Source organism: Coregonus lavaretus, assembly GCF_964263955.1.
Source record: "Coregonus lavaretus genome assembly, chromosome: 5".
NCBI classification, from domain to species: domain Eukaryota; kingdom Metazoa; phylum Chordata; class Actinopteri; order Salmoniformes; family Salmonidae; genus Coregonus; species Coregonus lavaretus.
The window spans coordinates 46,924,108-46,946,632 of record NC_139992.1 but is presented as its reverse complement, the minus strand read 5'-3'; the positions used below and the strand labels follow the sequence as shown (position 1 = coordinate 46,946,632).

Below are 22,525 nucleotides of genomic sequence, written 5' to 3'. Positions count from 1 at the left end.
GTGCAGTCCTCGTCCCCTGCCTCAGATGGACCAGTTGTTCGCCCGCCTCTCGACCCTCAGGCGGGTGATCGAAAACGGCCCGAAAGAGGCGAGCAAACTCCCCGTAGTCCCCCAACGCGGCACCTCCCTCATTCCACACCGCGTTGGCCCACTCCAGGGCTCTCCCACAAAGGCAGGAAACGAGGACAGATACCTTCTCAAGCTCCAGTGGCGCCGGCCTGATGCTGGAGAAATACAACTCTAGTTGGAGCAGAAAACCCTTACATCGCGCTGCCGTCCCATCAAACGCCGGTGGCCGGGATATCTGGATCCCTCCAGGGGCTGGGGTGTAGGTGGCTGGATCCGGTTGACCGGCTGGTCTCGATAGATCGGGTCCTCCCCTCTCCAAGCGTTGTACTACCTGAAGAACCTGATCCATCGCTTCCCCTCAAGCTGGCCAGCATCGAGGAATGCTCCTGGACCCTTGCCACAACTCCAGGCATGCGGTCTTCTCCTGCTGACTCCATTCAGCGGGTGAGTGATTCTGTGATGAGGTGTGAATGAATAATAATAATAAATAATATGCCATTTAGCAAACGCTTTTATCCAAAGCGACTTAGTCATGCGTGCATACATTTTTGTGTATGGGTGGTCCCGGTGATCGAACCCACTACCTTGGCGTTACAAGCGCCGTGCTCTACCAGCTGAGCTACAGAGGACCACAAGGAGTCAGACGCAGGAGGTAAAACACCGAAGTCCAGAGTTTTATTCCGTTTACATAAATAAAATGCACCCAGCGTCAATACGAAACTACCACAAGGGAAATATTCCACCTTGGCAATAACAAATGGAGCTAATCACTCACAAAGACAAGGGGAACAGAGGGAACACTTATACACATACTAATTAGGGGAATGAGCACCAGGTGTGTGTGATTGACAAGACAAGACATGACAAGTGGAGAGATGAGAATGGGATCGGCAGTAGCTAGTAAGCCGGTGACGATGAACGCTGAAACCTGCCCGAACAAGGAGGGGAGGCAGCCTCGGCGGAAGTCGTGACAATCAAAATCATACGGAATCTTGTACTTCACGTTGATAAACTATTTCTTATGTTCATTTTATTTTAGTATTCTTTGATTAAAGATTACTTTGCATATTATGATATAGTTTAATAAGTGACCAGAGATCATTTTGGGACAACCTCCTCCTATCTCTTAGACTGCAAGGCTAAGGAATAGAAAGTTAATGAGGCATGAGTCCTAGTTAATGATTGGTAGGATTTAAGACTTTGATATGAGTTTTATGTGATAACATGGTTGTATGGTTTGGTCTTGTCCAAGGCATTGTTGGTCCTTGTTTGAGACATATTGCTGAACATGCGCTTGGCGTATTCACAGCGTAGCACAAGTGCACTATAAAATGTAAACGCAATGAGTAAACTGTGATGTTTTTTTTATTTACCTGGTTTTTTTAAACCGGTAAATACACTTCTGGAACATTCCACAGACGGATCACACACAGTAACTCCCAACAAAGCCCTCAAGGGTCAATCTAGAAATGTACAAAAGTACAGTAACTTAGTTCCAGGTAGTATTGCGTACACCAGGGATGGGAAATTCCAGTCATAGGGAGGCCTGATTGGTGTCATCCTTTTCCCCCAGCGTTGGCTAATGCTGCGTTCATGGCTAAGTGGGAAGGTGGTAATTACCAGTTGTGTAGCAGTAAATACGAGTCAGGTGAATTCACGTTTCGAATACAATCAAACATGGAGGTCATCAGAAGGCTTGTGATTGGTTTGCTCTTTTTTGCCCATAAAAAGTACATCCAGAGCTGCTTTCTAAATCAAAAGGAAGATGAATAGATGTAATTTAGTATCAACAATTTGTATCTTGTTTTTACCATAAACAACTGCTGAAGATGCTGCCATGCTTTCAGTCTTTTTTGGTGACAAATGACGTCAGAGATGTGCAAGTGGTGAACTCTGAGCACCGGGATGATAGACGAGTTTCCCACTAGTAATTACCAGTTGATTGTTTCCCAGCTGTATGCAGGCATTTCCAAATCACGGGATTTTGTGAACGTAGCATAACACACCTTTATTAAACTGAGTGGGCGCGTTTCTCTGCCAGCCGTTGCTGACGAACGCCAGATCTTACAACACCTGGATAGGGATTTTTTTATCAGCTAACCTCATATCTATGTTATAGTAAAATAATAAAATTAATCAGCATAAAAATCAGTCAATTTAAACTAGAGATATCTGCATTGGATACGTCTCAATCTACGCATCCACAGATGTCACACTTCTGCAGTGAAAGGTGACAGAGCTACAGCCGTGTTTGTCAGACCATGATACATCCCGAAAATCGGTCTCTCACAAGATCTTATCACGATATTCAAACATTCATAGACGACCAGTAGGGTCAAACAATAACCATAGTGGTTATAGATGTCCAGGACAAGGTAGCACGACCGGTGAACAGGTCAGGGTTCCATAGCCGCAGACAGAACAGTAGAAAGTGGATCAGCAGCACGACAAGGTAGCACGTCCGGTGCACAGGTCAGGGTTCCATAGCTGCAGGCAAAACGGCAGAAGCTGGATCAGCAGCACGACCAGGTGTTCCCAACCCTGGTTCTCGGTTACCCCCAACAGTACACATTTTCGTTGGAGCCCTGGACAAACACACCTCATTCAACTCATTGAGGGCTTGATGATTAGTTTACAAGTTGAATCAGGTGTGCTTGTCCAGGGTTACAATAAAAATGTGTGCTATTGGGGTTACTCGAGGACCAGGGTTGGGAAACACTGACTTAAAACACAAGGCCAAATCTATATACAGTGAGGGGGAAAAAGTATTTGATCCCCTGCTGATTTTGTACGTTTGCCCACTGACAAATAAATGATCAGTCTATAATTTTAATGGTAGGTTTATTTGAACAGTGAGACAGAATAACAACAAAAAATCCAGAAAAACGCATGTCAAAAATGTTATAAATTGATTTGCATTTTAATGAGGGAAATAAGTATTTGACCCCCTCTCAAACAGAAAGATTTCTGGCTCCCAGGTGTCTTTTATACAGGTAACGAGCTGAGATTAGGAGCACACTCTTAAAGGGAGTGCTCCTAATCTCAGCTTGTTACCTGTATAAAAGACACCTGTCCACAGAAGCAATCAATCAATCAGATTCCAAACTCTCCACCATGGCCAAGACCAAAGAGCTCTCCAAGGATGTCAGGGACAAGATTGTAGACCTACACAAGGCTGGAATGGGCTACAAGACCATCGCCCAGCAGCTTGGTGAGAAGGTGACAACAGTTGGTGTGATTATTCGCAAATGGAAGAAACACAAAAGAAATGTGAATCTCCCTCGGCCTGGGGCTCCATGCAAGATCTCACCTCGTGGAGTTACAATGATCATGAGAACGGTGAGGAATCAGCCCAGAACTACACGGGAGGATCTTGTCAATGATGTCAATGCAGCTGGGACCATAGTCACCATGAAAACAATTGGTAACTCACTACGCCGTGAAGGACTGAAATCCTGCAGCGCCCGCAAGGTCCCCCTGCTCAAGAAAGCACATATACAGGGCCATCTGAAGTTTGCCATTGAACATCTGAATGATTCAGAGGAGAACTGGGTGAAAGTGTTGTGGTCAGATGAGACCAAAATCGAGCTCTTTGGCATCAACTCAACTCGCCGTGTTTGGAGGAGGAGGAATGCTGCCCATGACCCCAAGAACACCATCAAATATGGAGGTGGAAACATTATGCTTTGGGGGTGTTTTCCTGCTAAGGGGACAGGACAACTTCACCGCATCAAAGGGACGATGGACGGGGCCATGTACCGTCAAATCTTGGGTGAGAACCTCCTTCACTCAGCCAGGGCATTGAAAATGGGTTGTGGATGAGTGTTCCAGCATGACAATGACCCAAAACACACGGCCAAGGCAACAAAGGAGTGGCTCAAGAAGAAGCACATTAAGGTCCTGGAGTGGGCTAGCCAGTCTCCAGACCTTAAACCCATAGAAAATCTGTGGAGGGAGCTGAAGGTTCGAGTTGCCAAACGTCAGCCTCGAAATCTTAATGACTTGGAGAAGATCTGCAAAGAGGAGTGGAACAAAATCCCTCCTGAGATGTGTGCAAACCTGGTGACCAACTACAAGAAACGTCTGAACACTGTGATTTTGCCACCAAGTACTAAGTCATGTTTTGCAGAGGGGTCAAATACTTATTTCCCTCATTAAAACCCAAATCAACTTATAACATTTTTGACATGCATTTTTCTGTTTTTTTTGTTATTCTGTCTCTCACTGTTCAAATAAACCTACCATTAAGATTATAGACTGATCATGTCTTTGTCAGTGGGCAAACGTACAAAATCAGCAGGGGATCAAATACTTTTTTCCCTCACTGTACATTGGAGTTGCTTATCAAGAAGACAGTAAATGTTCCTGAGTGACCGAGTTACAGTTTTGACTTAAATCTACTTGAAAATCTATGGAAAGCCGTGAAAATGGTTGTCTAGCAATGATCAACAATCAATTTGACAGAGGTTGAATAATTTTTTAAGGAATAACAGGCAAATGTTGCACAATCCAGGTGTGGAAAGCTTTTAAGCCTTGTTTTGTATTTGTCAAACTGTCAACCGACAGTCTAAAAACCATTTGAGGGCAAATAAATCAGATTTTACCATTCAGTCACATGGCTAGGAATCAGATTTGTATCTGACTTCAAAACACCTATGAAGGTGGTTTGAAATGTGGCTTGAAATACCCGATTCCATGTGCTTTTTGGCTGTTCAGACCACAAAGATCTCTCCACCGCACGAGCCCGAGGACATGAAGAATGGGAGAGCGCGAGCAAGCCAGTGACTCAGCCCCCGTAATAGGGTCTGAGAATCCAAGTGGAGAGAGGGGAGCCGGCCAGGCAGAGACAGCAGGGGCAGTTTGTCACTCCAGTGCCTTGCCGTTCACCTTCGCACCCCTGGGCCAGACTATGCTCAATCATAGGAACTATGAATTATTAAGTGATAAACGCATCATTCTGTGTCCAAATCGGAAACAGAATGACCAAACATTTAATTGGCTACCATGGGAGACATTGGCGTCACAAACCACAGTTGGGTCACCTGCTACTGTTCTCCCTTCCACTAGCATACTGTTATGTTCCGCTCATAACTGTTTTCTTTGTCTTTCTGTCATCTGGTGGTCAAAGAGTGTGAAAACAGTCTGGACAACTCTCTCTCTGTCTCTCTCTCTCCCTCTCCAGTTAATGTCACCTCTCCTGGCTCTTACTGACACCTACCCATGAGCCCCCTCTCTTTCCATTTACTGTAACCAGTATCCAGTGATGGGGAAGCTAATCTGAAAATATAATTTACCAAGCTACCAATTACTTCACACTGGAAGAAATAAGCTACCCTTAAGAAAAATATAGTTTACTTAACTACTTTTTCAAAGTAACTTTAGTTAACTACATCCAAGCTACTTCATGAAAAAAATGTAATATGTAAATCTGAAATGTCATAGACTACAAATTGCAAGAATGGATCACTTTGGGGTCATAATGTTAACAGAATGTGTAATGTTAACAGAACATGGTCCTGTGTGGCTCAATCGGTAGAGCACAGTTGCTTGCAACGCCAAGAGTTGTGGGTTAGAGTCCCGCTGGGGACACCCATACGTACAATGTAGGCCTATTCAAGCATTACTGTAAGACACTTTGGATAAAAGCGTCTGCTAAATGGCATATATTATAATTTAGCCAATAAAACACAAAAACAATGTGTTAAAAGTGAGAATTAGACAGGTCTGATGCCAAAGAGAAAGGCAATGATTGCCTACTTCACCCATATTTTATTTTTGCAAAGAAAGTCGTTTGTAGCCTAGTTCCAATTATTACCTACTGAAAACACTACCTAGATTTGAATTAAATTCAACTTACACCAAGCTACTGCATAATGTAGTTAAATTACTAGTTGAACTACATATAGTTCACTACTCACCAACATTGCCAGCATCCTCACCCACTGAGAACTGATCGACACAGTACGTCCATAGACTTTGAAAAGTAGTTGATTTTTAGTCAGTCCCACCGGGCCTTGATTTCAACGTCCACAGACGTCAATTCTTGGTCCGGACCTGACCAAATCTGAACCAATCATCGACGTCTATGTTTCACAAGTTTGGACAGCACAGTACAATACAGTCGAGCACAGTAGAGTACAGTAAAGAAAAGTAGATTAGAGTTTAGTTCACAGAGTTCAGTACAGTATAGAGCACACTCAACTAGAGTGCAGTAAAATGTGCTTTACTGTACTAAACCATACTTTACTGCACTGTACGGAACTCTACTGTGATTGCTAAAATTGTGACACATAGACGTCTAAGATTGGTTCAGATTTGGTCCGGTCTGGACACACCAAATGTGGTCTTGTTTGGGGGCGAAGCTCATTAGAATAATAGCCAGTGTGTAGAATAATACCAAAACATGCAAAGGAGGATATTTGATCTTTCTACCTTTTGTGTACCTATTCAGGATACATCACCATGTAGAGAATAATCGTCATGTCCATAATCATGCATTTCTGTGTAGTACAGATCAGGGACCCATGAAGTCATTCCGTTCATCATTCTGTTACCGGGTGTTAATCCACTTGACTTACTGTAGTTCAATAGGTCAAGGTGTCATGTCATAGCTGACACCCCATTCTTTCTGCAGACAACTTTGAATCTTTATTCAGAGTAGATATTTAAGAGTTTTTGGAAAACTTGGTCACAAAAAACAGGGAGATTTGACCATCAAGTAAAGTTCTGTGGAAATTGTCAAAAGTTGTCCTTGTGTATAGTTTAACTTTGCAATCAATGGTTTTTGTTTGGCATACATTTAAAAGTGAAATATCTGAGTCTCAGCATCATTCTGTAACCATGTAATTGCCCAGCGGTCAACAATGTGGCTGTGTGAAGAGTGTTGTATGCTGGACAACTAGGGATGGTAGGATCCCCATTAGCTGTTGCACATGCAGCAGCTACTCTTCCTGGGGTCCACATAAAACATAACATACAGAATAGAGGGGGAAAGCGTGGGAGTTTTGGGAGTTCCCAAGATGAATTAATTTTAACATGCAGTCATAGGATTTTAGGTCAGTTCCCAGAGTGCCTTTTCACCAATTCCACCCCTGTGGTAAACCTAAAAGGAGGCTTGAAAATGCCACTGTGGAAGACACAGGTACTAATGTACTCACAGAAATTTTTTTATATTGTATTGGCAAACAAATGAGACCAAACCTGACTGTTGAATGTCCTGTTTTTGCACACTGTTTCAATAGTTGTTTCATTGTTTGGACAGAATATACTATGATTACAAATGTAAAATATAATATACAGTGAGGGGAAAAAAGTATTTGATCCCCTGCTGATTTTGTACGTTTGCCCACTGACAAAGACATGATCAGTCTATAATTTTAATGGTAGGTTTATTTGAACAGTGAGAGACAGAATAACAACAAAATCCAGAAAAATGCATGTCAAAAATGTTTATGAATTTGATTTGCATTTTAATGAGGGAAATAAGTATTTGACCCCTCTGCAAAACATGACCTAGTACTTGGTGGCAAAACCCTTGTTGACAATCACAGAGGTCAGACGTTTCTTGTAGTTGGCCACCAGGTTTGCACACATCTCAGGAGGGATTTTGTCCAACTCCTCTTTGCAGATCTTCTCCGAGTCATTAAGGTTTCGAGGCTGACGTTTGGCAACTCAAACCTTCAGCTCCCTCCACAGATTTTCTATGGGATTAAGGTCTGGAGACTGGCTAGGCCACTCCAGGACCTTAATGTGCTTCTTCTTGAGCCACTCCTTTGTTGCCTTGGCCGTGTGTTTTGGGTCATTGTCATGCTGGAATAACCATCCACAACCCATTTTCAATGCCCTGGCTGAGGGAAGGAGGTTCTCACCCAAGATTTGACGGTACATGGCCCCGTCCATCGTCCCTTTGATGCGGTGAAGTTGTCCTGTCCCCTTAGCAGAAAAACACTCCCAAAGCATAATGTTTCCACCTCCATGTTTGACGATGGGGATGGTGTTCTTGGGGTCATAGGCAGCATTCCTCCTCCTCCTCCAAACACGGTGAGTTGAGTTGATGCCAAAGAGCTCGATTTTGGTCTCATCTGACCACAACACTTTCACCCAGTTCTCCTCTGAATCATTCAGATGTTCATTGGCAAACTTCAGACGGGCCTGTATATGTGCTTTCTTGAGCAGGGGGACCTTGCAGGCGCTGCAGGATTTCAGTCCTTCACGGCATAGTGTGTTACCAGTTGTTTTCTTGGTGACTATGGTCCCAGCTGCCTTGAGATCATTGACAAGATCCTCCCGTGTAGTTCTGGGCTGATTCCTCACCGTTCTCATGATCATTGCAACTCCACGAGGTGAGATCTTGCATGGAGCCCCAGGCTGAGGGAGATTGACAGTTCTTTTGTGTTTCTTCCATTTGCAAATAATCGCACCAACTGTTGTCACCTTCTCACCAAGCTGCTTGGCGATGGTCTTGTAGCCCATTCCAGCCTTGTGTAGGTCTACAATCTTGTCCCTGACATCCTTGGAGAGCTCTTTGGTCTTGGCCATGGTGGAGTGTTTGGAATCTGATTGATTGATTGCTTCTGTGGACAGGTGTCTGTTATACAGGTAACAAGCTGAGATTAGGAGCACTCCCTTTAAGAGTGTGCTCCTAATCTCAGCTCGTTACCTGTATAAAAGACACCTGGGAGCCAGAAATCTTTCTGATGGAGAGGGGTCAAATACTTATTTCCCTCATTAAAATGCAAATCAATTTTTGACATGCATTTTTCTGGATTTTTTTGTTATTATTCTATCTCACTGTTCAAATAAACCTACCATTAAAATTATAGACTGATCATGTCTTTGTCAGTGGGCAAACGTACAAAATCAGCAGGGGATCAAATACTTTTTTCCCTCACTGTAAATGTCTATCATACCCATGTCTTGTCATGACAGCAAAAATTGGTCATAAGATGATAATAATATGACAAGTTATAGTTACTCACAATTAATTCATTATTTGCCCAGATACCCGCTGATTCCAGTAATTCTGTTATTGTTTCAGGGTAATAAACTGACAACACAAGAACAATGGTAAATTGCACTGAACAGGGTTCGAGAATGAGGGATGAAAAAGAGGGACCCTGTTATCATGGTGTTCTTGTATTTTACATTTTAGTCATTTAGCAGACGCTCTTATCCAGAGCGACTTACAGTTAGTGAATACATTTTTTTATTTTTATTTTTATACTGGCCCCCCGTGGGAATCGAACCCACAACCCTGGCGTTGCAAACGCCATGCTCTATAAACTGAGCTATATCCCTGCCGGCCATTCCCTCCCCTCCCCTACCCTACCCTGGACGACGCTGGGCCAATTGTGCGCCGCCCATGAGTCTCCCGGTCGCGGCCGGCTGCGACAGAGCCTGGATTCGAACCAGGATCTCTAGTGACACAGTTAGCACTGCGATGCAGTGCCTTAGACCACTGCGCCACTCAGGAGACATTGAACCGCTCAGGAGACATTGTTAACCCTCTAGCACAAAGAAGGTGGTATTACCATGAAACAATGCTGAAGGTGTCTCTGAGCAAATAGTGTTATGAAAAATAACTTGTTACCAAATAATGTAATGTAATATGCTACCCACCTACATAATGTAATGTAAAATGCTGTCCACATACATCATGTAATGTAAATGCTACCCACATACATCATGTAATGTAAAATGCTGTCCATTAACATTATGATACTCTCTTTTTTTTGAGAGAATTGGAATGGATGTGAGAAAAAATAAATGCAATAAATAGGGTAAATGCAATACAAATGTTTTAAATTATTTAGTGGATTTTAAAATAATCTTCACAAAAATAATGTTGACAGCCTCACAGCAGCCACATCATTTCCACCTAGTTGATCAGTTCAGAATATGCTCTCATTCACTCCACTGCCCATATCGGAGATTGCTCTGTTGGGTCAAACAGGGCAGACCTTTTGCATGTATTTGTTTTGCATCGTTTACCTACCAACACAGAACAAAGGACACCATACAACGTTATTGCACAGCACAGAAAGATAAACTAGCTGTGTCCTTCCTGTGCCTCTCACAAGTTTTCCACACGATTATTGCTCTCTGGGATCCCTGGTCAGCGGTTCGTTTTAAAAATCTTTGGTTTTAGGGTAGGGACGCCCCAAGGATCGCGAATAGCACTAACCTTTCTCCACACTCTCTCGAGACATTTACATTTTAGTCATTTAGCAGACGCTCTTAGCCAGAGCGATTTACAGGAGCAATCAGGGTTACGTGCCTTGCTTAAGGGCACATCGACAGATTTTTCACCTAGTCGGCTGGGGGATTAGCCGCCCTATGAAAAGAGTTGAGACGTTCGAGATGTCATGTACTGGATACTAATTATCAAAAACAATGTCTAATGAATGTGGCATTGTGTATTGTTTAATGTTTTGTAAAAATGTATTTAATCTTTCACAAACGTCACATCCGTAAACAAAAAAGTCCCATGTGAAGCGGAGCCTACCATTCATCGAGAAGGAAAGGGAGGTGCGTCTACTGTAAACAATGGACGTTTCATATATCGAAGTGGATGTTTTCTTTCAATGAGCTATATCCAGGGATAATACCATATATTGAGATTAATAAAATATGTATTCATTATATAATGATAGCTATCTATCCATAAATTGCTGTTCGTATATACGGTCTAGGTTTGTATTAACGTTACGCAACAAAGTACCCCCCCCCCGGAACGGTTTAGCCCAAAATGAACAGCAAGCCAGCTGAGGACTTGGACCTTTAAAAATACTCAAGCACAGTAAGCTGACTTGACTCAACCTCCTTTACAAACTACACATTTTTTGGTGTATGGCCTAATCTCCCTCCGAGGAGACGTGAAAAAGGTAAAACATAGCTATATTTCGACGTATATTTTTTGTTATCAGTAACACATGCTAGTTTGTAACTTAGCTAGATAGCGAAACCCTTTCAGCTTGTCAACAATCACCTATGCTATGTTGCTAGTTACCAATGTCTTGTTGGGGTCATGTTTATCCATGTTGGCGTGATTGAGCTGGATGTATGTAACCGTAACGTTACAAACCTGAACCCACTTGAAATTGGGGAGTTGGCGTTAGCATTATTGTTTACAAACACACGAATAACAATTTATAGAATCTAGTTAGTAAAAAGCCATTAGCTCCTTATCTGATTAATCTAACGTTAGCTTGCTAGCTACGCTTGCGACTTCATATCCGCAACAATAACAACTATTGCTACATTTTAATTGGAGTTGCTAACTTCAGTATAATTCTTCCACTGTAGAGGATCAACATGCATTGCAATCAATGCGAACTCTTTCAGCGACAGTTATTGTCTTGCGTTTCTTTTGGCACAGGCAGATCTCTTCTCGGTCTTGTCCAGCTCTCTTGTTTTGGTGCTGCAGGATCACGTGTACTTATCAGTGACGCGTGTGTGGATATATTGTTTTGTGCGTGCAGCTCGTACAGTGCACTGCAGCTTAACTGAAAATTCCCTTTACTGTAACAAACCTTGTAGGGCTGAGCGACGAATCTGAGAGTGGAAGACTCGTCTCTAACATGTAGGCTCAATTTTTGTGAACAGTCCCATCACAAGTCAGACGGTTGAATAAACTTCATTTGAACGTACTTTATCCATTTACATTTTAGTCATTTAGTAGACGCTCTTATCCAGAGCGATTTACAGTTAGAGTGCATACATTTACCCCTTGTCTGCTGATTTTTGTCCTTATGTAGGAGGTAATCTGAGACAAAGTATCCGCAGGGAAGTGTTCTTAGCCCGAATTTCAGTACAATGGTCTAAATGGTTGGCATTTCCGGTTTTTATTTTCAATACTGATGCAATTGAGTATGAGTCATAAAACCCGGTAATGGCTGGTGCGGAATAGTATCATGTTTTCCATGTGTTTGATGCCATTCGTTCCATTGTTTTGATAACGCGCAAATCTCTCTTGGACAAGGTAACTTAAAAAAAATGTGCAATGCTAACTATTGATAAAAGTAAATTGAGGCAAATATATTGATAAAACTCACCTTGTAAAAGAGAGAGAATTACATGGCTATCAAAAAGTCATGCCAAGGTAAGCCTAAACCAAACACACAATTAATTAGATTTCATGATGTGAAAAATGAATGAAGGAAAAACCATTGGAGCTATTTGCGTGGTATTATGGGTATTATGATGCATCCACTGTGGCGGACTTTTCGTATGTGACAAACACTTGTCTGAGCCTAACCGAACCACAGCTGATTGCAAGGAAACGTGTTTTGGTCAAATACCTTTGGTTACATTAGGCTATTGTTGACATATTGTGCAATGCCTGAAAAGATTGAAAATACAAGTGACAGAACCTACCGGCACCACAACCCTCCTACCTCCAAAAGGACCAACCACATGTACAACTGGTAAAGTAAGTGTAAAAATCATTTTATTCAACATTCTGGCTTGTAAAAAGCTATATTTTTAGGGAAACTTTGGTCAGACTGATAATCCATGGAGTAACCATTGTAACAGTCTGTTTAGACAAAACGATGGGGAATCAACAAAGGACAGGGTGTTGCCATGAAAAGCTATTTTCCCCACTGTTGTTCACTGATATAGTCTGTGCACTGCACACGCAAGGGTAGCTATTTTGTCTTCATGTGGATACGGAACGATTTGTGATTGAAATGTGATCATATCGAACTAACTCTCCTAACTACAGTAATATACATATTCTAGGCTATTTATATCCACTGTGCAGTGTCAAGTGGTGGTGAAGTGTCAGTTGCTCTGCAGGGATTGACGTTAAGGGTTGCCCCAATGGGCATGTGATATTTTTTTACTGTTAACAACCAAAATGCTAAGAATTATTCCAGTTGTCTGGTCTTTCTAGTTTCCCTGGTTCTTGTCTATGGGAAAATTGTTACTTTCATTGTGCTCCTAAATGTCTTTGTGTGCCCCTACATTTTCCAACTTAGGCGCACACATGCTCCTTGAAGAAAAGAAATTCAGCGTAGAGCCCTGTCCTGGGCTGCCTTATGAATGCCTCTGTGTCAAAGCAACGTAATCGGATGCAATCATTTTGAATGGTTTTGACTTGCATTTGCATTAGGAATTCTCTCTGAATGACCTGCCTGTTTATCCTTCATTGGTAGGACTGGGCACATCACTTCAGGCATCACAGTTGACATGGGCTGATCTAGTAAGCAAATATATTACTGTATCAAACAACTTCAGACATTACATTTATTCATTTTATTGTTATTTTTTTCTCTCCCATTTTAGTCATTTAGCAGACGCTCTTATCCAGAGCGACTTAGTTAGTGAGTGCATACATTTTTCATACTGGCCCCCATGGGAATCGAACCCACAACCCTGGCGTTGCAAGCGCCATGCTCTACCAGCGGTCTCTTGTGACCGCTGAGATATGGGTTATGACCTTGCCATGTCTGACTGGAGAATGAAGATAAAGGTCATTTTTTAAATTTTATTTAACTAGGCAAGTCAGTTAAAAACAAATTCTTATTTACAATGACGGCCTATCCCGGCCAAACCCGGACGACGCTGGGCCAATTGTGCGCCGCTCTATGGGACTCCCAATCACGGCCAGATTGTGATACAGCCAGGGTCTGTAGTGACGCCTCTAGCACTGAGATGCTGTGCCTTACATAGCTAGATAATGAATGTAAGGCCATGGCTGAGACTATAAAATCACAGCCTACCTCCATAAGAAGGAAGCACCACCTAACTGTATCTCTGGACTCAAGATGTTGGTGTTTTCTTTGCCAGATAGCCCAAAAGGGCTGAACATGTCTGATAATGTGTCTTCTGTCTATGGCACTTTGGCCAGGTAGTTCAACATAGTGAATTGTATGGGAATATTTTAACTATTGGCCTAGGTCTTAAATTCAATTGCTTTGCACCAACAACACTTATTTTTCTAAAAAGTGTAGGCCAAGTTGTTTACTTGGGATCTCAATGATGGGATGGCTGGCACTGTGCCTTTTATGTTGCTTGGACCGATGTGAGGTAGACAAGAGAATGATTTCCCTGTTAATCTAAGCAGTGAAGTGTAACTGGATCTGTGGACGGTTGGCTGTTGAGAAGCCCACTGTTATCACGTTACCCTGGAGACGCCACGCGATCCCATTACTAACACTGTCCCTTTGTTTTGTTATTGGAGAAGTAGGCTGTACGGACTGAACTATGGTGATAATATCCCTCTTTTAAATCAGCACACACTTTAAAGTCAAAACTAATGTCCAAATCGTTTTGGAAAATGTGTGTGTTGATCCTTTGATCTCTCTTGACTGGGGTACAAGTGGATGGCCCTCCTCCTGTTTCCATGGCCACTCTGGCCTAACAGCTGTCATACTGTCATGTGGTGTTTTACACGCCGCCTCTCCTAGCAACGGGAACACAGACACAACACACACTTACATTTTGACCTAGTGGTAACACACCAAACCAAAAAGAGGCAGTTGAAAGATTGGAGTAGTGTCTTCAGTAAAGTAGTGCCATTTTTTCTTGGGGGACCTCAGACTTGGGAAAGGGAGGCTAAGCTAGGTTTAACTAGCTCATGGCCAGTGAATGTGAATTTAAGGTCAAACTCAAGGCTCTGGCTACAACTGCCTGACCCCCAGTACACAATACTTAGAAAGCCCTTATTTTTCCATAAGAGAAACTTGTGGGTACATTCAAACCACATGTTAAACATATGACTGCTGTGCCCGCGTGCAGCGCTAGCCCGCCATGCCTGGGAATGACGAGCGGCCCACCTCCATGACCACCACTGGCAGCGAGGACGCCAGCAGCGACGCCGAGTCGTCTTCGGACCACTATGACAGCATCACGTCTGCCAGTGACTTGGACTGCTCCCGCCAGAGCTTCACCAGTGACTGCTCCAGCAGCAAGCACAGCTCGCCCTCCTGTGAGTAGATGTCCTTCCTCCCTTTCTAGTAGGACGGCTTCTTGGGCTTGTCAAAATGCCACCCTAAAAACTGCATTTTGATTTTTTACCCTTTTCCCAAAAGTGTGCACCTGCACACTTCCCATCATTGATTTTAAAGGCATTGGATTGGTGTTATCACTTTTGGAATAGTATGGAGAATCGGAATGCAACACTGTGTGCCTTCTCCCCACTTAGGTTGAGCTTTCAAATGCCAAAATGGCAATTCTCAACACTTTGTTTTTTTGTTTTTGAATGCCCACTATTTATAGCCAGCCCGCCCAAAACTATAACACTGGATGAGGTCATGTCTTCTGCCCGGGACCTGTCCAACCTGACCCTGGCCCACGAGATCATCGTCAACCGTGACTTCCATGTGGAGCAGCCCTACCTACCTCAGAACAGGTAGCTAAATACCACCTCAAAATGGACACCCAGTGAACATGGCCATCACTTGGGCTACTCAAATGCCAACTGATGCCAATTGACAACTGATGATATTCAATTCTCCTTTTCAGTTTGGAGAAGCAAGTCAAAGATATAGTTCACAAGGCGTTCTGGGATAGCCTGGAGTCTGAGCTGAATGATGACCCACCAGAGTATGAGCACGCCATCAAACTGCTGGAGGAGATCAGAGAGGTGAGCTTTGGCCCTTTTTCCCTCTATCAAACTTGACAAATCCATGGTTGGAAAGGTGATCTTTTCAGTAAGATGACCCTGTTGGAAGACTTTGAAAATGTATCCTTTCTAACTCCCTGAGCTGTAATAACTGATCTGACACAAGTGGATCAGCCACAGTTATGTAGTGGAATCCATTCTTTCACCTGTCCAATTGTTAGGTCAGTGATTACTTCAAGGAATGTACGCAAGAAGGATGTATTTAAAATGGGCTAATAGCTTTTAAGATTGATATCTTCTAGCTATATATTGTTTCTTTCCTTCATTTTAAAAAACGATTTACTATGAACAGATCCTGCTGTCGTTCCTGAGCCCGGGAGCCAATCGGCTGCGGACTCAGATCCTGGAGGTGCTGGACATGGATCTGATTCGCCAGCAGGCGGACAAGGAAGCGGTGGACATACAGGGCCTGGCCTCTTACATCGTCAACATCATGGGCAAGCTGTGCGCCCCCGTCCGCGACGACGAGGTCAAAAAGCTCTGCGAGAACCCCGACAACGTTGTGTCAATGTTCAAGTACGTTTGGCCCAAGTTTTGTTTACAACCCTTGTGGATATTTATTTGGATAATTGTAGCCATCCCCATATATGGCTGGCACCCATTTTATCCTTTTTAGATCTCCAAAGCTAGATGGTTGTGGGCTGAAGTACAGATGTTGAGGCATGGGTTTGATGACGGCAAGTCACTAGGTATTTCTTCTGGAGCAGGCCAAATTCAAAGCATCTGTTTTAAGAGTGTTATTACATTGAACAGGGAGATCTTCCGGGTGCTGGACCTGATGAAGATGGACATGGTGAACTTCACCATCCAGAGCCTGCGGCCCGATCTGCAGAGGCAGTCAGTGGAGTACGAGAGGGCCAAGTTCCAGAGCATCGTGGAGAAGACTCCCAGTGAGTCTGTGTTGTTATTATTAACCTACTGCTCCTTTCTGATATGAATGAGGTTATAACAGGGGTTCATAACTCTGGGAACCCTAGTGGGGGGTCCAGGGGCAACCTCCCCCAGAAGAAAGAAAAAGTGTATGCTAGTTATTACAATCGTGCCAGGACTAAAATGTCAAATTCATTTTGCCCCGGAGGCCGCTTTCAGTCTTCAACGAGGTCCGGAGGGCCGCACTGAAAATTGGTTATATATCTCCTCTGTCCAAATTTGCTACAAATAGTCCTCTATCCATAGTTTGGGGAATTCTTGATTCTCCCTAACAGTCTAGCTTTAATTTAGATGATTATAAACAAGCTGGACAGTCAAGAAACTGTATGATTAGAGGTCCATTATCATTTCTACACAGTTTTGATTTGGTTTTAGTCATTATAAAGTATATATTGAGTTTGTTTCATGCTGGTCTTGGTTGCCTTTGGATCATTTCCCTGATCCTTTACGAAGACAGTTGAGTCCTTAAAGGCCAGCATAGTATTCATTCATTGTTTGAACAGGGTGTGCTCCTGTGCAAGGTTTAGTTCCAGCTGGCCTTCTTCCAAACAGAAGGCAATTAGGTGGGCTCCCGAGTGGCGCAGCGGTCTAAGGCACTGCATCTCAGTGCTTGAGGCGTCACTACAGACCCCCTGGATCGATTCCAGGCTGTATCACAACCGGCCGTGATTGGGAGTCCCATAGGGCGGCGCACAATTGGCCCAGCGTCGTCCGGGTTTGGCCGGTGTAGGCCGTCATTGTAAATAAGAATTTGTTCTTAACTGACTTGCCTAGTTAAATAAAGGTAAAGTAAAAAATAATTTAAAAAAAAAAGGTGCCTGTACTGCTTTATGGTATATGGGGATGTTTGATTTGTGGTATGTACAGCATGGGTGTGATTTCTTTACGCCATTAAATGAAAGATGACGATCACTATTAAATGCCATACAAATGACTGATGCCCTAACTTCCTCAGGTGCGTTGGACCATACCACTGAGTGGATCAAGTCCTCTCTGGAGGAGGTGCTTTTCTCCATGCCAACCATGGAGCAGCCCAACGGCCATGGGAAGGTGGGGAAAGCCCTGCCAAGTCCCCTCCTGGTCTTCAACAGTGGATTCATCCGCATCCTCACCTGGGACTACCACAAGAGCCCACTGCCTGAGGTGGGTTGGGCTGTGCGTGTCTTAGTACACAGACAGTTTCAAAATCATTATTTGCTTATTCAAAACATACCTTGATTGCCATTGGATTACTCGTCTTTTGTTATTAAGAAAAGGTGACATTCAGTGTGTTTGTCAAGTGACGAGGGTGTTGATGAATGTTCACAGGGGAAATGGATGTGTTTGTGTAAAGAGGCGACAAGGATGTTGACAGGTGTTAGCTTCTGTTTCTGTGTATTATACTTGGTCAAATGAAGTTGTGGTGTGTATTTGCATATAGACTATTACCTAGAATGTTTGTTTGTCTGAAATTTGTGTGAATTCCATATGAATACAAGTGTCTGAAAGACGGTACCATTGCATTCAAACAACTTACAACCACAAGTCTATTAAATGACCATTGTCTAAAATCTAGTCTCCATGGGGCGAATCCTAACTTCCACTAATGTCAAATGTTCATTTAGTCATGCATTGATGTCAATGGGAGACTAAGTAAAAATGTGGCTTAAATTGATCATTCATCCCTATATGTGATTTGTGTGTTAAATGACCATTGTCTAAAGTCTCTCTCTGTGTGTGTGTGTGTGTGTGTGTGTGTGTGTGTTTTAACCCCCTCAGACCCTGATGACAGACGAGGTGCGTCTGCAGGAGCTCCAGCGCAGGCTCCAGCTGCTAAAGGCTGTGGCCTCCGTGCTGCTCATTGTCTACAGCGCCATCGGAGGGCCCATCTCGGCGCTGCCCGCGCTGGTCGAGCGCCTCAAAAGGATGACCAGCGTGCTCCTGGAGGGCATGCACAGCACGTAGGTTCTACATAACAGACACAGATACATCAATGTCAATGTGCAAATTGAGACTGACTACTTCCTCTCCTCTCTTCCTCCACTCTGCAGGGACTTTAACCTGTCAGAGGCTCTGGGGAACGTCAGTGCTCAGATCTGCTGTGAGCTCAACAAGTCCCTGACTGAGAGGAACTACCCAGCATTGCCCCCAGAACTCCAGGTCACCCTCAAGGGCCAGATCACCAGCATCACCCAGGAAAACAACCCTATCCGCAGTCTTGTGGGTAAGCAACACGAACACCTGAGGGCCTGACATAGCTCACTAACTATTTAATTGTATATATTTAATGCAATGTTCTCAGCCAAGCACATTGTGTGAAATTTTGCTACAGTTAATTCATTGAATTGCTTGATGAGCTCACAGTTGCTACGTGCTTGTTTTTCTGACCACTCTGTTTGTTCTGTGCCTCTTCTCTGTTCCTCTCCAGAGGGAAGGGTCCAGCAGTACTTCCGGGTGCTCCTCGCCACGCCCAACTCTCACGTGAACCCGCCCCCGACGCCCGGAGGCCTGGCGCTGATCCAACCGGAGCTCACCTCCTTGGCGGTCACCTTCGTCAGCCTGGTCAACTTCAACAAGCAGGTCTACAGCCCCTTCTACATGATGATCCTCAAGACCCTGCTATTCAGTAACGCGGTGCCTCCACCGGTGGCCACCGCTCCCCAGGACCCCAGCATACAGAACCCTGTGAACTCCAACTAGGACCGCCAACCTACCTACCGAGCCAGGAGCAATACAAAGCTGGAGCTGATGACACCTTATTTGAAAAAGGGGCAAAGAAAGGAAAGACTTAGCAGCTAGCTAAATCCCCCCCCCCCATCCCTAACCCTCCTTCCCTTTAGATGAAGTAGTATCACAGCTACGTTTTGTCTAGAATGTCGGGGTACGTGCATTAGAGGTGCATCAGGAAAATGACAACGAGCGATTGTGGTGCACGTACAAGCTTTGACTAATCCACCTACCACTGTCGTGTACTGCGACATCCACTTTGTGACACCTGATCTGATCTGTTAGTGAGATTTTGTGTAGATTCATACCTAAAAACGGACCCTAGTGTTTTATGTGAGGAATCTTTCCCAATGTCCTTTTTAGTTAGATTAGGGTACGTTGTGAATCTGAGTTCGCATGGAAGGGAGTGCTCGACATCCGTTGTCCTGTTATTTTGGAGAGTGCCATCGGAAAAGGGTAGAACGTTCATGAAATGCTACTGTTACAAAGAACATTTATACACATTTCATAGACTTTATGACATAAAAGGGAAAGGCCTATATATTTATAATCATATAATTGCCCATTTTTATAACATCACATTTCATAAGCTTTATGCTGTGCAGAGCAGGTTAAATAAAGTTGATCAGTAACTGTTTGTTACACGTTGATGTTGACAAACCCAGAACACAAAATGCTATATTATTCATGCCATTAGCCTATTCATTGAAGTGCCACCATTTGAATAGAAATATAAAAATAATTGTTTTTAACTTATGTCTTGTGATAACTCTCCATTAAACTGGTTAGAGCTCGGGAAATGTCATCTTGAATGAAAACAAGAGACTTGTTTTTATTGTTGCTTTCCAACATGTCGAAGACGTGTTTTAATCACTTGAGCTAAATTAGGAGACGAATTAATATATATATATATATATAACGTTTTTATTTTAGGGACTGATTAATTGATATGGTTATGGCATCACTAAACCTGATGGATTCTGACCTTTGACCTTTTGGAGATATATAATGCATGTTTTATTTTGTGTTAACATTTGTTGGAAAACATTTTGTTGTATGTTAGCCCTTGGGTAGTATTCAGTAATTTTGTTGGGCTGTTTGAATGTGTTGATTTAATGTAGTGTTTGTTTTGTTATTTCGTATCAGTGGATTTATAAAGTCACTTGCTTGATATGTTGAAGGTACCAGTATTAGTTGTCCTTCTATACCTATATTTCCCTAAAAGCTATCCAACAGCTGGACATTTCTGGACATTTTATGTAATATCTATCTTTGGTTTAGATAAGTCAAGTCATGAGAGGTGCTGAAGATGGTTGTTTTGAAATGTCTATAACTTCCCACGATGGAACTTTTTGATACAGAATAAACATTGTATGTTGTTAGCTTTTAAAGTTCACTTGAATAAATACATTATCTTCTCATGTAATGCAGCTATAATACAATAAACCCTCATGCGTTACCTAATTAGTCTTGCAGTGACCTGTGTGTGTGCGGGCTTATTGAAAATAGTTGTCTACATACAGACACAACAGTCAAAGACAGTTGTAATACGTGCAAAGGGTATAGATTACAATCAGACAAGGAATGTAAGAAGAACTCTGTGACCTGAGAAATAAAATAAAATAATAATAATAATAAATCAGCTGCCTGACAAGTCTTGTACCCTTTTTCTTCTGCAGTGGCTGGGGGTGTATGAGTACCAATGATTCCAGATGACACCCAGGGGGCGCTGTTTTGAAGCCACCTCTCCATCTTGGAAACTTTAGAAATGCATTTATTAATGTCTACATTTTGTTTTTGCCACGTTTACTCAATTACAGACAGCTTAATGCATACTTTTAAATTATATGTGAGCTAAACATAAATATATTTTTTAAAGTCCTTAGTGTCTTTGAAAAAAAAGGTTATAATGTTGCTGTTCCCACAACAACAAATACTGTAGAATTCCATTCATTCCTATGGAGGACTGCTCCTTCTGGGGAATGTCATTATGGCCGACCGGTGGCTTCAAAGTACCACTGTTGAGTTATTGGGTTTATACATCACTGGTGAGTTCTTGCGTTTCCAAGCAACGCGTCCCTCCTGAAAATTGCTGTGAGGAAATAATGGTAGCTTAAGGTACAGCAAGTTAGCAGCTAGTTCGCTACAGAGCATTTCTGTAGAGACTGCACATTACAATTCAACGGGGGAGCTACCCACTGGGCAAACACTGGGTGAATCAACATTGTTTCCACGTCATTTCAACAACAAAAAATCTATGTGATGACGTTGAATTAACGTGGAAAACTATTTGGATTTTATTGGGGATTTATTATTCTCCTAAATTGATGGGATGACTAACTTAGAAAGAATGCATTCTTGACTGGGCTAATGTAGGTTGTGACACCTGGGAGGCTGTGATTGATGTGAAGAGCTGTTTTAGGGGGTAGAATGAGATAAGGATTGTGTCTCCAGATGCTGGAATATACTGGTTCTTTGTGATCTGTGAACCTTCCTTGGACATAGGAATGATGTCTAAGGGAGCTGGCTCTTCTCACTATGACAGGTTGTTATGAGGAACGTATGCCTGGTAACAGAAGAGGCTGGCAACAGGGGTGCATCAATGGATTGGCTGAGTAAAGTTTAAACCACGCTCAAGTCTCTACTCTAATTGGCCAGCAGAGAAGTGGGAAATTCCCTCTGTCAGAGTATTTGAGTATTGGATCTGAAACAATGTGTTAGTTCTCTGGGGTGTCCTGCGAGGTATCTCAGAGAGCCCGTATATACGAAACATCATATTTACCATTGAAGGTTTTTGCATTAATTAAAATAACTAGTATATCTTAGAAGTCGTGTTGACCTCTTTTGTTCCTAATACCAGATTTGAATTGACGCGACTTTGACAATTTGAAAAAAGTAACCTAAATGCAATGTTTTGTTGATTCCACGTTCCATTCAGGTTAGTTGACAACTCAGCCGAATGTAAATCAAAACTAGACGTTTGTTCTGACGTCTGTGCCCAGTGGGTAGCTAGATATTTGGTTCACTAAGTTAACATAAATGAAAAATGACAGCCTGTGGATTTGAATCATAACAGGCAGCTAGTACAGAAAGGCATGTCTTTGTGTGCGCTGTGCATCATGTAGCTACAGTATGTGTATGACCCAAGAGAGGTCTGAACCTGGACCCAGGTGAGCATGCATGCCCAAAAGT

The 22,525-nt window shown here is 42.9% G+C and overlaps 1 protein-coding gene across 4 annotated transcripts; it reads left to right on the top strand.

Annotated features, from left to right (window-relative positions):
- The first annotated feature begins 10,853 nt into the window (after positions 1-10,853).
- LOC311129907 (T-complex protein 11-like protein 2) lies at positions 10,854-20,975 on the top strand. 4 transcript variants are annotated; one of them, XM_084162447.1, is made up of 11 exons: positions 10,854-10,952; positions 12,418-12,499; positions 14,812-15,001; positions 15,292-15,424; positions 15,538-15,658; positions 15,990-16,213; positions 16,451-16,587; positions 17,583-17,770; positions 18,386-18,567; positions 18,658-18,830; positions 19,035-20,975. In XM_084162447.1, exons 3-11 carry the CDS (start codon positions 14,824-14,826, stop codon positions 19,304-19,306), a joined length of 1,608 nt encoding a protein of 535 aa, XP_084018573.1. In that variant the 5' UTR covers positions 10,854-10,952; positions 12,418-12,499; positions 14,812-14,823; the 3' UTR covers positions 19,307-20,975. The 4 variants fall into 4 exon arrangements, with proteins under 4 accessions (XP_084018573.1, XP_084018572.1, XP_084018574.1 ...); XM_084162446.1 differs by adding an exon at positions 13,227-13,273 and having other exon boundaries at positions 10,854-12,499; XM_084162449.1 differs by having other exon boundaries at positions 10,864-10,952; positions 12,432-12,499.
- Positions 20,976-22,525: the final 1,550 nt, after the last annotated feature.